This window comes from Rhinatrema bivittatum, chromosome 4 (genome assembly GCF_901001135.1).
Source record: "Rhinatrema bivittatum chromosome 4, aRhiBiv1.1, whole genome shotgun sequence".
NCBI classification, from domain to species: Eukaryota; Metazoa; Chordata; class Amphibia; order Gymnophiona; family Rhinatrematidae; genus Rhinatrema; species Rhinatrema bivittatum.
The window spans coordinates 378,336,606-378,354,830 of record NC_042618.1 but is presented as its reverse complement, the minus strand read 5'-3'; the positions used below and the strand labels follow the sequence as shown (position 1 = coordinate 378,354,830).

Here is an 18,225-nt window from a genome sequence, read left to right as displayed (position 1 = left end):
TGTTCATAGAATTTACCTGCAAAAGTTCACTTTACATGCATAAATGGCTTTTGGAAATTGCTATGATAGTATGTTACATTTATGCTCATAATACCTTTGAAATTTACCTGATATTTTATAATCAGCACATATTCATTTGCACAGATTATAAAATAAGCATATCTTAAGAAATAGATTGTTCCTTATGTAGAAAAATCCTGGTGTAATGAAGAAAATCCAAGGCCAAAATATAAATCACTCAGGCTTCTGATGATGTCATCATCCACACATACATTGCTTTCCTAACCCCAAATCCAGCTGATGCAGTACCATGTGCTGTTGGGCACCCAAGAGAGGTGGATCGGCATGTGTTAAGAAGTGGGCGCTCAGTCATGAACACCCATTTAACACGCGTTGATATTGCATTGACCTGAAGGTGGGACAGCAGCAGGATCCATGTCATCAGGGCTGCTCCAGGTCTTACTCACAGTGGAAAATTATCGGGATAAATACTGGACTAGCTCTAAAAGTCCCTGGTGAGTTGGAGCTTGTTGCTATTCCATTTATAGACCAACTTGCACACACCTAAATGGTAAAACATTATACTGGCTATACATGTATATATTAACCCAGTATACACAGGGACTTTATATTTCAAATGGGAGCGTAGGCACACATATACACGTGTGTGTCAGCACGTACCCAGAGACATGGCAATTTTATAACATACACGAACATATGTTATAAATAACATAGACATGTATATATGTATACCTAATTTTACAAGTAAATGCGCCCAGCCACGTAAATTCAATTTGAGCCAGAGGGAATTTGATAACAGGCACGTGCCCATGCCGTGACCAGTTTCTCCAGTTCATTCACCAGTTTGCCAAGTCTAGAGCTAGTTCCTCAGACACCCCCCCCCTCCCCCCGGTTCTTTAGCCTGCACTCCCCCAAGTTATCCCAGAACCCTTAAAACCCTCAGTAATGCCTGTGTTTGGTTTTTAACTGAAACCTCCTCCACAGCAGAAATAAATTTATGTTGCACTGGACCTGGGTCCATGCTCAGGCGCATAGGTACTTGCACACGTATCTCTTGGCCATGCCCCAGAATGCCCATGCCCTGCCCATTCCATGCCCCTTTTTTCTCTGGTGCGAGATATGCACGCATCAGCACATGCTCACACATCTGCCGACTTTTTATAAAATCAGGTGGACATATGCTAGATGTGCTCCTGATTTTGGAGCGTGCATATCTTTTAAAAATCATCTTAAAATATAAAATACACATGTACATTTGCTATTTTAAAAATGTATGCTTGTAATTATTACTTGCATATTTATTTATTTATTTATTTAACTTCTTTTACTATACCGACACTCAAGACCAGGTCTTATCGTACCGGTTTACATTAGAACAAGGTGAAAAACCAATTAACGTATAAGTGGAAATGAGAAGTTACATTAAAACAGGGAGAGTAAAAACATGGATGTCGGAAGATAGGACAGAATTAAGTAATCAAACAATAAGTTAACAAAAATTCCAAACTATAAATTAACATAAAACAATAAATTAGTAGTACAGAAACATGTCCTGCCCCTTTATATCCTGCCCCTTTATTTTTTTATGTATTTGTTTGTTTAAATATGTTTATTGAGATTATTTGAACACAATATGGTCAATGAGAACCATAAGTTACAGCATCCAGCCCAGCTCAGACTTATTATAACAATTTTGTGTCATAACAATACTGTAAAACTATTTTACCCAGGGCAAATAATAACTAACATTGGCTGCCCAATGGACCATCAGGCAAGAAAAACAGAATAGGAAATACACATTTGAAAAGTCAGTAATATCCCCACCCCCATCTAATCCTGAACCATCTCATTCAAACTATCAACAATAATGTCACTTACACTTACTCCATAATGTAATACAGCCTGAGACATTCATGTAAGTAAATCGTTAATAAGCAGCCCCTTCACAAAAGGGGACAAAGAATTCAAGTATATCTCCCACCATTTCACAAAATCTCATTTTTTCTTAAACCATTCTATTTTTTTGATATATTTATCCAATATGTACCTTTGATGGGTGACATTTCTCAATTGTGTCAGTGTCGGTGGGTCAGTAGACAGCCATTTCTGTAGGATACATTTCTTAGCCAGCAATATCGTCACTCTGCACCATCATTTAACATATTTATTAAGGAAGACAACATCCCGCATGTCATCCCCTAAAAATATATTTAATATTAAGGATAAAGAAACACCACTCAGCTTAGTGAAATAGCTATTTACAACAACCCAAAAGCTGTGGAGTACAGAGTAGGTCCAGAATTGGTGGTCCAGAGTACTGTTTACGTCACCACACTTGGGACACTGACCTGATCCTGGTATTCCTATTTTACTTGCAATTTTAGAAGCAATATAAAATCTGTGCAGAAATTTAAATTGGCGTTTCATAAGAGTAACATTAACTGATAGAGACTACGCTCTTATGAAGCACCTGCTATAATATGCAGAAGTCAGCTTAGTCCCCAGTTCCATGTTCCATCCCTCTGTCATGGTGTCCTAACTCAGGGTGCTTTATAAGACAAATACGTGCCATTTACATGCATGCAGGTATAAAGGGCTTGCTCCCAGTGGTTGTCTTCCTAATTGTCTGGAAGGAAGGGAGCCCAGATTAGGAAGCGTAACTTCCAACCAAAGGCGTTAAACCTTCTGGTTTCAGGAGACATGAAAATCCAGAATATCCTGTACGAGTAGGAGTCCAGGAAAGTAGACTCCTCCTAGGAAAGGGAGAACCTGGGAGAAGATTTGTCACAGGCTCAATGTGGTCTTCAAAATAACTGGAGTGTAAAACACCTGAGCTACAAGTGGCAAGACCTCACATGCCTGATGAAGCAGAAGCAGGGCAGAATGATGGTAGAGGGGCCTCCAAGCCTGATCACCACCTTTGCAGCAGAATGGATGGTATTCATTACCATTTTGGAGGCAGTTGTGAAAGATATGGGAGAGCTGGACACCTCATGTCCTGAAGCCCATGAAGGTGAACTGTTTATAAAGAAAAGGCATAAAAAGTACTTACGTGTAATAACTATAATAATGTCAACTTCCATACATTAATATAAGTAGTCCCCCATCCTGTTAAGGTCCTGGGAATGAGGACACACAGGGAGGGCCATGGACCAGGCAAGGCCTTATGACTTCCCAGGGTTCCTGCACAGGAGGGAAAAATTGAAAAATTTCATAGGCATAATAATTTTTACTCACAGAGACTCTTCCTACCCAGTAGTCAATCTCTCCAAAAAGTCTCTCTCTATACCTGCACTATTGTAGAAAATAAAATATTATATTGACTAATGGCTGTGAAATGAATGTCCAAACATGAAACACTTCTGTATTGTGTTCCTACAGTATCTCAGTTCTAAAATACATAATAACATAGTTTCTTTTCTCCTGACCCTAAAACAGAACAGGTCTTTGGGACAGGTTCCCTTTCCATCTTGGCCCACCCCAACAGATGTTAGTTTGCTGAAATCTTTTCTTCCTAGGTCTTCAATCTCCTTACAGTCTAGGGCTGCTTGTAGCAGAACCAGACTCTGATTCTGGTGATCATCCCCTAGAAGGATGCCCTACCTCTTGTATCTCTCTGTATACTAGTCCCAAGCTTGTTGGATCCTTTTTCTCTCTTCTTCTTCTATCCTAGAACCCATCTCCTCAACTCTCCTCTGAGCCTTATCTGTGGAGATACTGATCTTATGCTGCCACTCAATGACAACAGCCACCCCAATAGGGCTGCTCGACAGCACACTGACACAATGCTTACATCAGATAGGCTAGCTTTAGTGAGACTTCTGTCATACTGAGGGCACTCAGACCAGCTGAAGACACCCTCTTACATATAGATATGCAATTTTTTTAAATATTAAGTGGTATACAAGGCCTGTTAGGGCTTGCAATCAAAAGCCATGATGATTGTGAATCCTCTCTTTGTCCATGCTTACTGGTGCTTTATAAGTACTTAATGGTACCTTCCTCAGCCATAGGAAGGATTAATAAACTAAATGTGGAGTAACAAGAGTCAGTAGAGTAGGGTCCTTTTCCCCACCACAAACTTTGAAGTATAAATACTTTTAAATAAAATAAAGAGCACAATGATGATGAGGAGGGACAAGCTGATGAGAACCCATCACTTGAGCATCACTACTCTGTCATGGAGAAGGAGGAAACAGAGACCCCATCATGCACACCAGACATCTGGTGGCATGTAGTCGAAGAGGGAGAGGATAGCTCAGTGAAGAAAGACCTCACATCTGGAAGAGAAGAGGAAATGGAGTCCACTTCAGCAGAGACATATGCTCCTTCTGAATGCTGGTGGAGGAGATAGGCCTCAAGCATGATATCCAGGGCCTGAATCTTTAGTTTAGGAGGAGATGCAGGGAATGTGTCAGGAGCTTAAGGGGCATGAGGGAAAAAATGCAGACCAAGACTGAAGTGTGGCGGGAGATGCTGCAAAGGATACCACCCTGCCAACTGCTAGCAGCGTGAAACATCCGTGGTATCCGATGCCTCCCTGTACGCAGCCCCACTAGCCTTTGCTTTACCATTACCCTGGATGGTGCCACCCCATGCTGTGGTTCCATTTGCCCCATTGGCAGCATCTCCTTTTGCTTCATCACCACCCCTGATTGTTCTGCCTCTTCTCATGCTAACACCATCCACACTGATGTAGCCTCCATCAACAATGCCACCACCACAGAAAGAGGCTTTCTCCTAAGGACACAGGTAGGGTCCTCAGCCTCTGCCATGAGGGGGGTGGCCTCACCTATTGTGGTGGCTGAAGAATAGAGACCCCTCACTGCTCCCAGGCCATCTCCTCTGCAACCTCACATCTCTTTGATGGAACAAAACAGCTTTCCAGGCCCCTCCAGAAGCTATCAACCTCTGCCTTTGCTCCAGATTCCAGTCCTTCAAGGGCACGGTTAGTTGTCTTTAGACATAGCTATGAAGGAGCACGTGTTTGGGACAGGCAAAGGCAGCCTTGCTTCCCCCCATAAAAAGAGGGTGTCCAAGGCAACATTGACTATATTTTTTTTTTTGCACGTCTATCACTCATGTTAATAAATGCACCTTCATCTACTAAAATGTCTTTCTATCAGTATTCTTTTCCTATATAGCCTGCTGTTGAGTCTAGCAATGTATCTCTTGCAGTTCTTCCTGACTCAGGTCATATGCCTCTTCCTCCTCTTCTTCATCCAGATTATTTTCTAATCCCTTGAGGAGGCAGACTTCTAGTTTTGGCATGATTACAAAGCATATGTTCAAATTAACATCATATTTTAAGCTGATACCATGTAGTCTTATTTATGTGGTAAGAGAAATCTCATATAAAATGGCGGGCTTTAGGTATGGTAGCCCTGTAAGCCACTTTTTCAGGAGTTATACGTCACTGATCCATCATATGCCGTTTACTTCATATAATCATTGGTTTCTCAGAGAGAGGTTTTTTTGCATTTTTACAATTTTTAAAGGCAGTAAATTGGTTTTATGACTTATCGTAGCAGTGAAGGCAGTGGAGGTATAGAGCTTGGCGTTGGCTCGACACGGCTCGTGTTTCTGATAAACTTCTTCAGGGGCCGCAAATGCCAATTGGTTCCCAAATCTGCTCGGAAACAGTTTCTGCTACTCGGCTGCAGCTACGTCTTGTCCTGTCAATAAGACTACATGGTATCAGCTTAAAATATGATGTTAATTTGAACATAAGCTATAAGTAATACATCATATATTGCACAGTTCTCACATTATTCATGATTACAAAGCAGGCAACATGCTAGAAAGATCTAATAGGACTTAGGGCCTCATTTTCAAAGCACTTTACCGCGTGCGATAAATTCGCGAATCGCGTTAACAGCTGTTAACGCGATTCGCGAATGCAAATTAGTCATTTGGTATTCAGGGGGCGGAGTTGGGGCGGAGCATATGTAAAGCGGGAACCTGTGTATCGTGTGCGGCGAAACAACCGCAGTGGTAGCGCGGCTGCTATCGCGGATTTTAACTACAACTCCAACTTCGCGTTATGGACTGCGCTACGGGCCAGAAAAGGATTATCGCCATCCACGGTAGTTCCGGACAGCCTGTTTTGAGAGAGAGAGAGAGAGAGAGAGAGAGAGAGAGAGAGAGAGAGAGAGAGAGAGAGAGAGAGAGAGAGAGAGAGAGAGAGAGAGAGAGAGAGAGAGAGAGAGAGAGAGAGCGCCTTACTATAGTGCCTATGCCCTACATAGGTATTTGAATCCCTATGGGAGGGCTACCTACTAACTCGGGGTGGGGATTAGGTATGAGTGTCGGGGGTTGGGGGCCACTTTTGCATTCCACATGAGACCTACTGACAGAACAGTGGTCTCTAGTGCAGATTTGCTGGCCGTCGGAGTGAGGACGCTCACACCAAGAAGTGGTTTGGGCAACGTTCTCTCCACCTAGCTTGATGGACACTCTACCTGGGCAACAACATGCTAGGTGGAGAAAATGTTGGCCAAATCTCCGCTTGGAGTGAGCGTCCTCACTCCGACGGCCAGCAAATCTGCACTAGAGACCACTGTTCAGTCCGTAGGTCTCATGTGGAATGCAAAAGTGGCCCCCAACCCCCGACACTCATACCTAATCCCCACCCCGAGTTAGTAGGTAGCCCTCCCATAGGGATTCAAATACCTATGTAGGGCATAGGCACTATAGTAAGGCGCTCTCTCTCTCTCTCTCTCTCTCTCTCTCTCTCTCTCTCTCTCTCTCTCTCTCTCTCTCTCTCTCTCTCTCTCTCTCTCTCTCTCTAATGTTTTCGCGAATGGCGAAAACATCGCCGCACACGATGTTTCCCCACTGCACGAAAGAAGCCTCATTTGCATTGGTAACGCCCCCTAATGCGTTACCAATGCGATATTGGAAAATAAGGCCCTTAGTGGGGTTATTTATTTATTTAACAGCTTTTATATACCGATGAACGTATACCAGATCTATCCAGGCAACAGAAGCCTGTTTTAAGTCGGCCAAAAGCTCTCTCCATGGCTTTCCTAGTCTGCCAGTGGGTCCTGTTGCCATGAATATCTGCAGTGATCTGGGAGAACACAAATAAGAGCAAAGTTGGACAACAGGGTAGTTCTCTGGTCAGAGTTAGAGCAGTCTTCCTGAGTCAATGCTGTTACTCCACATAGAAATGAGGGAGACAGAAAAAAAAAAGTTAGTTGTTCTGTGGTGGTAATGATAAGTGCATTCCTATCTAAAAGCCAGCCCCCGGTAATGTGCCCTTCCTGGAATTGATCATGAATTCATGACTGAGAGGATGTAGGCATCATGACTGAATCCCAGAAACCTGAACATGATGTCCATGATGATCTCTTTGGCATCACAGACCACCTTCATATTGAGGGAGTGAAAGCCTTTGTGGTTGCAGTAGGTGGCCTCATCGGCCCCTGGGGCTCTTATAAAGGTGTAAGTGCAGTCAAAAGCCCCTGGTAGAGGGGCATATGCAATGTGGAATAAATCAGTCATTGTTTGCTGCTGTTGCTTTCTGCTCCAAGTGAAAGATATTTAGTGTGTTTTCTGGAGAAATGCAGCTAGGAACTGCTCAATATATATGAAGGTGGCAGAATGGCTTATTCCAGCCGTGACCCCTAGAGATGTCTGGAAAGTGTCGATGGCCAAAATTGGCAGGGCATTTGATGTACACTCACAAGGCATGGCCCCTGCGGGTGGAAGGTTGTAGGTACTGCTCCAACTGCTGGCATAGGTATAGTATGGTTTCTTTGTTGAATCTGAATCTGTGCACAACTTGCTCCTCTGACAAATCCAAAAATTGTGCTCTGGTCCTTTATAATCTCTAAGGGGTACTTCCTCCTGCACTGTTTTCTCTCCCTCCTCAGCCATTGTGCCATGTGCATCTTTAAGCCTATAATTTTGAAGTTAGATTCTCCCACATTCACACCAACCCCCCAGTATGGCCCAATCTATCCCAATCATACGCACTTCCTTCCCCCAGTATGGCCCAGCCTGTCCCAGTTACACTCACTCTCACCCCATAGCCTGCTGCTGTGTCTACTCTCCCAGAGAAACCAGCCTGCAAAACACCTAGTGAAAAAACACCATAAAAGTTTGAACTTGGTGCATAAATAAGCTACAGTATATCTATTCGTGCTGTGTTGATGACATTCGCTCATGTCACTTTTAAAATAGTGACCTATGTGCATTTGTGCAAACCACACCCCAACACAACCACTTTTACTCACGAAGATAGACATACACATGTAGATGACCCATTTTGAAAATATGGATTATGTGTGAATGCTTCCCATATTACCATTATATGTTAGTTTTTACACACGTAACGTTTTGAAAATTCAATCCAAGGCTTTAGTGAATAGGATGCTATTACCATGCATATTAAATTGATTTAGCATGCATGATAACTGTCAGTGACTTTAGTGAATTGGTTCCAGAATGGGAGAAAAGCTTTAGTGAATCAGGCCCATAGATTCCATGTATTTTCCATGTATTTCCATGTATTTTCCATGTATTTCTGTTACAATTGTTACCATGATATAATTGTTATCATAGTTATAATGTAAAATAGGGCAGAACTCGCCCTATTCTCTCAGTTACCTGGAAACCGATGTGATATCTCGATCGAATGTCGGTATATAAAAGAAATAAATAAATAAATAAATAGAGAAAATAACAGATGAATATGAAAGATAACACGTTCTTGTTGCAATTTCTGAAGCTGATATACAAATTTAATAATATTTGTGGTCAACAAGTGGGAAATCAATTTAATTATGGAATGATAGTATTTAGAGAATAATAAAAGTGGTTACTTATTAGTGCAATATTTAAAAGCAACAGGAAATAGGAAGAGAATTTATAATAAAAATGTTTGAAGATAAAATGTTCAATCAAACATGCAATTCTAAATTAATTTGTAAGGATAATAAGATTGCCCAACTTTTCCTGGAGTACTATTCCAATCTATACTGATCAGAAATTATAAGTAATATTGAGGATGTCAAGAATATCTGGAATCCAAGATGGCTGCATGCTAACGGGAGCTGCTCCTTGGTTCCTCTCTTTCCTTGAACATTTTGCCTTATACTCACTTTTCTTTCTCTGGTTATGGGTAAGAGGAAGGGCAAGGCAAGAGACTACTCGGAGGCTTCAGAGTCATCTACTCCAACCAGCCCAAAAGATAAGCACATCTCCCGAGGCTTGGATCTTTTTTCTTCCTCTGTTGAGGCGTCGTTGGACTGCTTGCCGAGCAGTGGTCTGCCGGCAGTTGTTGCAGGACCTGGAGTCATCTTTGACCCCAGAGAGGCGCCGCATTCCTCTGCAACCCGGGTCACCCGTTGCCACTGCTGACGTTAGTGGTTTTCTCACGTTGCGCTTAGATGACAGAGCGACTATACTAGCAGCATCGGGAGGTGCCCAGATACCGGAGCTGCATCATTTTCTTCAATTCCTGTGGAAGGGATTGCTTCTATTTATTTATTGGTTTTATATACCATTTGGTAGTTTTCTCACAGTGGTTCACAAAATATAAAACATAAAGCAAAGATATGACAAATGAAATAAAATTATAAATATCAAAAAACATAAAATTAAGAAATACATTGTAAATAGTGCAAAAATTTAGTACAATAATTCAGTAAATAAACAAATTAAAAGTATAAGATAAAATAAGATTAAAATATAAGATATAAATAAAATTAAAATTAGAGAATAAAATAAGAATACGAGTATTAAACAGTAAAAGCCTCACTAATATTAGTTTTCCTCATCAAAGTTTGCTTCCGATAGTTGTTGAACCTTCTCAGTACCATTAGTTTTGAATCTTATTGTTACTCCTTATCCTGGTATGCTTTCGTAAACAGCCATGTTTTTAAATCTTTCTTTAAAATGTTTAAATTTCTTTGTAATCGTAGTTCTACAGGTAATGTATTCCATACTTTAGGGCCTGCTATTGATTTTGCCCTAGCTCTAACCTCGCTTAAATGTGCGGTGTGTATTGACAGAATCGTTAATAACCCCTTATTTGTCGATCTAAGGTTATGTTGAGGCGTGGAGATACCTTTTGTTCCTTTGATTAAGCCTACAAATATTACATTGGATACTATCTGGGAAGCTATTGGAAATATCTGTACTCCGGTTGCACAGTTTGTATCACAGCAACGAGACCTCTCCAACTCAGTCCAAGCATCACATTCTCAGCTACTTGATATTACATCAATAGTTGACTCTTTGAAATTAAAGAGATAGCTTTGCAGAAGACCATTTGTGTTGTCTCTTCTGGCCACCTATATTTGCAAAACAAGATGGAAAATCTTGAGAATGTGGTTTGCCGTAGGAATATTAGGAATATTGATTTTCCTAGGAAGAAGATGTCTTCTCCTGTAGAGCTGTTATGCAAATATTTTATGGAAAATTTGTCTACTACTGAAAGTCTGTTACCTCCTGTATCGAAAACTTATTATTCTCCAGTGAGTCAGAAAGGTAATCAAGTATGCAAAAATCCTGCTGCTGCTGATCTACTAGAATCTTCACATTTTTTTTCTTTTCCTGAAAAATCAGATGAAGATATTCAACCGTGACTTTATTTTGAAGTTGTTTTTTGAAAGAGAGATATCCCCTTTTTAGGGTTTAAAATCCATATGTTCCCAGATATAGCTAAGGTCATCCAATCCAAAAGGAAACGTTTTCTGTTAATGTGCCCTGCTGTTTTGAATTTGGGGGCATTGTTTTGGTTATTTTTTCCTTGTAAGCATGTTGTTAAATATCAGGGAATTAAATAAGTCTTTGTTCCCTCCCAATTGAATGTTTCCTCAATGATAGATGCAGACAAGATACTGCTCCCCCATCAATCAATCTTTGATTATCATGGCTTAGTGCGCTGAATTAATTTGAAGAGTCTCCCTTAGCATTCATCTGATTTCTTCGTATTATTTCTTCTTTATTTTATTTTGAATTCCCCAATGTTATGGTCTGAGATCTATTTCTTCTAAATAATCTGTCTCTTTTGATTGTATTTTGATCTCTAAGTGCTATTTCCAATCAAGTTTGTTTGACTTGTTATTTTTTGAAAATGAAAAATAAAGTTAAAAAAAAGAATATCTTAATTTTCATTGATAACTTAAAAGTTATCCATCTGAATGTTAGAACTGGCATATTCAGTAATTTATCCGGCTAAGTTTTAGATGGATAATTAGTTATCCACCTAGAATTTAGTTGGATAAGTGGGGCATTCCATGGAGGATTGGCATTAGCCAGATAACTTTGTGCCATAATTGTGCCACTGAATATACCCTGATAGTTAGCCAGATAAAGTTATCTGGCTAACTAACTGAGCTGCACAGCAGATGAAAATTTACCCCTATGCCCATAATCCACTTCAAAAATTAGTGTAACTTAGTTACATTTTTGCTACCATTCTTAAGCAGGCTGTTTGAAAATTACCATCTAAATAGTGAGTCACCAAAAATTATTTGCTTTAAAAATATTCTGTAACATATCTCTCATTGAGAAGATGAATGACCATGACACAGTCTGTACTTTGCTCTCTTGATTGTTTCTAAAGAGTTATAATGGGGCAAACAATTCAGTTCCTACAAGCTTCTTTTAATTCATAATCCACAAAATGTGTGGAAAAATATGATACAGATGGAAAAAGTCATACATAATACTGACAAGCATATATAAACCATCTACTAAAATGTAATTGAAAAAGACATCCATGCCCAAAAATTAAAAAACAAAAGGATGAGTTTTCAGCAATAAAAATCTCCACCCCAGTCATCATCTTGAAGATAAAAAGATGATACTCACTGATGTACAAAGTGAAAAATGAATTTAACATGCTAATACTGGCCTATACCACTGAATAATGGGTTACTTGATGGATGACTTTAATGAACACAATCTAGAGATGTGAATTGGAACCGAATCGGTTCGGTTCCGTTTCCGATTCAAATCTTATAATTTTTATCGGCCGGCCCGATTGGTTTTTTGTTTATCGGCTGCGCCCGATCCAATAAACAAAAAACCCACCCCGACCCTTTAAAACTGACCCCTTAGCCTCCCCCACCCTCCCGACCCCCCCCCCCCAAAACGTTTTAAAATTACCTGGTGGTCCAGTGGGGGCGCGGGGAGCGATCTCCTGCTCTCGGGCCGTCGGCTGCACTAATAAAAATGGCGCCGATGGCCCTTTGCCCTTACCATGTGACAGGGTAAGGGCAAAGGGCCATCGGCGCCATTTTTATTAGTGGCAGCCAATGGCCCGAGAGCAGGAGATCGCTCCCGGCGCCCCCACCTGACCACCAGGTAATTTTAAAATGTTTTTGGGGGGGTCGAGAGGGTGGGGGAGGCTAAGGGGTCAGTTTTAAAGGGTCAGGGTGGGTTTAGGGGTTGTTTTGGTGTGCTGGTTTTCCCGCCCCCCCCCAAATAATTCCCGTTAGTGGACACAAACCCGATTAACGATTTTTCACGATAAATCGGGGGAATTTCTATTGTATCGCACTCTTTAACGATTTTTGACGATTTAAAAAATATCGGACGATATTTTAAATCGTCAAAAAACGATTCACATCCCTAACACAATCTATAATTACATTTAGTATGGTTTATCAAAATAAAGAAGGCCAGCTTTTTAAAGCATGTAAGGTATTATTTTTAAAACTTTTCCCCTAATCTTATACCCATGGAGGGAAAAAATTGTCACAAACCAGACTTAGTTTCACCTTCAGCTTTTGGCTATAAAATTTAGCCGGGTTAACTTATCTGGTTGTCTTTGTGGGGATGTTCAGCAGCACAGGCACACTGCTGGATATTTCTGGCTATCTTAAAATTAGCTGGATAAGTTTATCCGGCTAACTTTAGGACTGCTCTTCGGCTATATTAAGTTATCCAGTTATGGGGGAGATTTATCAAACTGCATTAGGACTATAAAAGAAACCCTGCCCCTAGTATAATGAGTTGCTTTGCATGGCATTTGCATGCATGAAGTTTACAAATCCATGCAAGCAGTTCATGCATACTTAATTGAATGTAAATATAATAATGCGGCTGACTTAGAAAATTGTCAGCCATGTTATTTTAACTATGGTTTTCCCCAAAATGATTTTCTACTGCAAGAGCACTGAGAACCTAACTTGGGTCCCAATGCTCCTGCAGCAAAAATAAATGGCCCTACAGCCCAAGAAGACTCCCCTCTGCAACAAGTAAAGAAAGCCTCACCGGCGGTGTTATTAGAGCCCCTGCCCACCCCAATGCCACCAATTCAGGCCAACTCCGCAACAAACAGTAAACTATTAGACTAAAGGTGCCATGCAACAATGATATCCCACAGCCAAGCCAGTCTCCTCCTTAATTACTCAACACCCCCCTCAAAGTGTGAGTCCCTCACCTCCTGGCTCCCCCCCTTTCCATATAAATAATAGGCTGATAGTGGTCATCCCAATTCCTGCTCACCCCCAACTTTTCAAAACTTACATTGGTGAGCTAGTGATCCCCCAGGAACCTCCCCCAACCCATTACCCTAAATTCATTTGTGTTTAGTGTGAAGAGCCTGGGGCACCCCCTAACCCCAGGCCCAATCAGTACCATTTTCCAAAATGGAGCCAACCACATCTTGCCCTGTCACATGACAGGGGCAAGGTCCATGAATTGGGACAAGGTCTGGTTGACTTTATTTTGGAAAATGGCACTGAGATATGTAGCAAATTAATAATATGTGTAGATCATGAGTGCTATGAAAAGCATACCAAAATAGCACTTGTGTGCCTGCATACTGACTAAAAGAAGTGAAACCCCCAAGCTCCCACTCAGCCACCCAATGATGAAAAAAATAACCCTCCTCCTGATTCCTTCTCACCCCCTAATGAAGATAAAAAATGCCACACTCTTACCCCATGTCCACCTTGATCAAGGTTAAAAAATTGACCCCCTACTCCTGATCTTTCTTCCCATCCTGATCAAGATAAAAAGAATTGACCTTCTGCTGCCAACCCACTCTCCCATCTACCTGATTGTTTAAAAGTGATCTTACTCTCACCCCAAGCCCCTTTCCATCCTTCAAGAATACCTCAAAGGATTCTAATGTTAAGCTGGCAGTAAGGCAATAAACAGCCTTAAACCCTACCAGCCTCGTGTCCAGTGAAATTTTGGTCTCAACTATCGGAGGCCTTAAACTTCAGGATGGGCTAGAGCTTCACTGAATGCTGAGTCAGTATGAGGCAAGACTGTCTAATCCTTATGGCTCAGCATGTTAGTAGTTAACTTTCAACCCCAGTCAAAAGCTAGATTTTAAGCACTGGAAAACATTTTAAACTTAGCTTCTACTCTGGAGCCCATTGTACATAGCCTGCTATAGACTAATGAGCTAATTAACATGCTTTATGTCCTTTTTTGCATATGCCGCTATATTAACTTTTAACATGCTAGCATATGAAGGAAACAATGTAGTTTTATTTCCCAATGGAGACCTTTCTATATAGGAGTTAATTTCAGTGCATGTGCTAAGGGAAGTTAGTAGGTTCATTAATCATAATGCACCTTTACTACATTGGCCCCTAAATGGACAAAATGGAAGACATATAGGAGACATGAGGATGAACGTAGCTACAGGAAGGATGTGGTATTGTGTGCTAAAAGAGATGGTGAGTTTCAGGGAGATTAATGGGTAGGAATGAAGTCCTACAAGTAAATTGGAGGTCATATCTTTTTACTTGACTTTAGTTCTTTAATGACCTTTACTTTTATGAAGTTTTGATAAACCAGTAGAAAGGTATGACCTACAACTTTTTGATTGGCCTTTATTTCTATGTAGCCAAATATGGCAACTGAGCTATATGTTATTCAGGGAGATTAGTCTACTACCTCTCTGAAGAAATTAGTCTGAAAAGGATCTTTAGGGAGAAGAGACCTGGTGTAGTACGGGAAGAAAGGCATTCCAGAGATAAGAACATAAGAAATTGCCATGCTGGGTCAGACCAAGCCCAGCATCCTGTTTCCAACAGAGGCCAAACGAACCTGGCAAGTACCCAAACACTAAGAAGTTCCCATACTACTGAATAGTAGGAGAATAAGCTTGGAGGTGAGTGGAAGTTGAGCAGAGAAAAGGAGCACAAAGGAAAAAAGGCCTATGATGGGTACAGGTATGAGAGAAGATGTAACAAAAATTGAAGGCAGACTTAAAATGAAGTATAGAAGAGTTTATAAATCTTTGAAAGAGTGCAGGGGAGCTTTAAATTCTGTATGTAAGGGAATGAAAGGAGAAATTAAGTTCAGGGGTGGATGCGTGGTGGCAGAAACAGACACAGATATTGAAAAATGAATCATGCCACAGCTGAATGGGTTCCAGAGGAACAGGGTTGTGGATGAAGTGATCAGAGAAAAGGAGATTTCAGCAGACATGGTGACAGATAAAAGTGATGTTTTCTTCTATTTTACGTTTTATGAATATTTTGCTGAAGAATTGTGACAATTGATTTTGAAAGGCTATGTTGATACTATAAGTTCAAAAATGCAAAAAAAAGAAAAAGTTGTGCTTTATTACAGTTCCTTTTAAACAATATATGTTAAAAATTAACAGTTCCTGGATTTATAATTTTATTAATCCAGTTTTTAGAAAATGTCCTTGTTAAGATATAATCAAGTATTTACTGTATTTGATATATAAAATAAATTTCACAGCTTTTTCTTACAAAAAAGTATACTGTATTTAAGAAGAGATATGAAATATGAATATTTACATCACAGGTCATATAATATTAGATACAATTAAATATACCACTGACTTTCTATAGGTTTTTTTTCCATCCTTATAAAATGTATACAGTAGTTTTCATTTAATTTTCTTATGTAATAGATTTAGAAAAATGAACCATCTGCAGATATGAAGAATGCATTAAAACTGGTTTGAAACTGTTTTTAAATGCATAACAAAAACATCAGATGAGAAACTATACATATTTCTTCATCACTTCCTGCCATGGTAATCCTGATCTAGGGTTATATTTCTCCCTGCCTGCAGATGGAGATAGAACAACTGCATCAGAGAGCATCATTTGTCATGTTACTCTTAGCAGCATCTTTGCTATGGTTTTGTTTATCTCCAGAAAGTGGGAAGGGGAGGATCCTTTCCCAAAGTGAAGTAAGATCTGGATCTACACTGGTAGAATTTAAAGAAATCCAGTTATCATGTATGAAGTCTTCCTGTGTAAAAACTTTGAGATAATAATAAGCACAGAAGAAGGTTAAATATTGAGAAGATTATTTGAGTGCTGAAATTTGTTTTACCCAAAGCTTGATGTAACTGCAAGAGAATAGCCATGTTTTTTTTTCAATGTCTACAACAAACTAAATGATACCTTGTAGATTTTGTGGCATTTCCTCACATTCACATGCAGCTTATTCTGAGTGTAACAAAATATCCTTATACAACATGAAAAAGGCAAGCTGAGTTGCATTACTTAAGCGGCACATTAAAGCTTGGTTAAATGACAGATATCACTGATTATATGTTACAGCAATATACTTCTCATAAGTATTTCTTCTTCCTCAGTGGCTTTTGTTGCATCTTTTTGCCTTACAGAATTTCACAGTGTTTGAAGACAGTAATTACTGGACCTCTCATCTTACACTTTTCTTATCCCACAGCGTAGCTAAATTCATATTATATGCAAGCAATCAAAATGTTTTTTATTATATGTTTAATTAGAGGCCATTTTACAATTTTATAATCCCAATGCATGTAAAACCTTCAGGTGAGAATAATGGTTTTGTTTTCTTTGCCATGACTGCTACAGTACTTGTTGCTTTTCATCTTCAAACATTTAGCTGGTGGTGATGATTAAACTGCTCACCTGTTCTAACTCCTCTTTCTAATAGCAGAGAACAGTATGTCTGAAATTCCATCCAGATGAGTAATAACATTTTCTTCTCTTTTTAATGCAAACATCTTCGCTGTGCATCTCCCAATGTTCAACTACAGGATGATGAGGAGGGGATATGGGCATAACTGTTCCTATAAACCAAAGTTCCCGTTTTGTTTTGAGGGGTGAGATACCTTTTCCTTATATTTCAAACTGTAATCTCTAATAATATAGTTCAGTTTCAGATATAGTACTGTTCTGTGGTACTTGTTGTGATGCACACTGAAAACATTTGCACAATGCAAATTATAGATATATTTTTTAAAATTACAGTGTGAAGAGGAAATATAATCCATGACTTTGCTTGCCTATATGATCAAAAGCATTCTTTTTTTATTTATCGCTAGTACCCTAGATGATAGTACTTTGACAACTACAAGCCTGCTTGTTATGAGCTGTATTCTGTGGCTGTTGTATTGTTTTTCAGTTCTGTCCTATGAAACAATGTTATATGTGTACAATATCCAGATAATTACATTGTAATTGTAAGCATATAGTTCTATCAAAAATATTCTAATAATACTGGGATATTGTTTTAATGGGTGGGTATCCCCTGAAGAAGATGACCATGGGTCATTGAAACTAGGGCCCTAGTAGGGATAATTAAAATGGTCTTTAGAGGAGTGTTTTATGAAGGTGTGGAATGGTGTTTTTTTGTATAAATATTGTAGTGTATTTGATTGTGTAATAAAACTTTATATGTTTTTAGTAAAAGTTTTTAGGTACCATTATCTATAATATTCGAAAACTATATTGATGGTACCAAAATAATACTTTCACTTTAAAATTACCATGGTTGTTTTTCACTTACTCATAACCAGTTCTGTTACTGGATATGAGTAACTGGACAGTTGAGGTTACTGTGTATATAGCAGACAAGAAATTGTCCAACTGTCAATATTTGATTTGCTCATGATCTCTGTCCCACTTTAGCCAGGAAAATATAGATATGTACCGATAATAGCTTTCCTAAGTAAAAAAATAAATTCACACTTTTCAATTAAAGCTGAATTTTGAAAAGCATTTATGTCAATAAAACTTGATTTTATGCACACAAATCAACTTTTGAAAATTGTCTAGGGATTTTAAGCATAAATGTATGAACAAGCAATTCTGCATGTACTGTTACGTGCACTGCAAAGAGGTATCTTGATGCACAGACATCATTTACTCATATACTTTTGATTTTCAGAAGTATGCATGTAAATATATATATATATATATACATTTATATCTTCTCCCTAGCAGGCTTAAATGTGTGCATTTATGCTGT

The 18,225-nt window shown here is 39.4% G+C and overlaps 1 protein-coding gene across 5 annotated transcripts in view; it reads left to right on the top strand.

Annotated features, from left to right (window-relative positions):
* ERC2 (ELKS/RAB6-interacting/CAST family member 2) overlaps positions 1–18,225 on the top strand; it is a 1,638,183-nt gene that overhangs the window by 1,246,144 nt on the left and 373,814 nt on the right. For all 5 annotated transcript variants that reach the window (XR_003856601.1, XR_003856602.1, XR_003856603.1 and 2 more), the window contains one exon: positions 17,012–17,077. Coding sequence is in view for 1 of the 5 variants with exons in the window: in XM_029600911.1 (XP_029456771.1) it covers positions 17,012–17,038 (27 nt within the window). In the remaining 4 variants the exon portion in view is untranslated. The remainder of the gene's footprint in view (positions 1–17,011; positions 17,078–18,225) is intronic.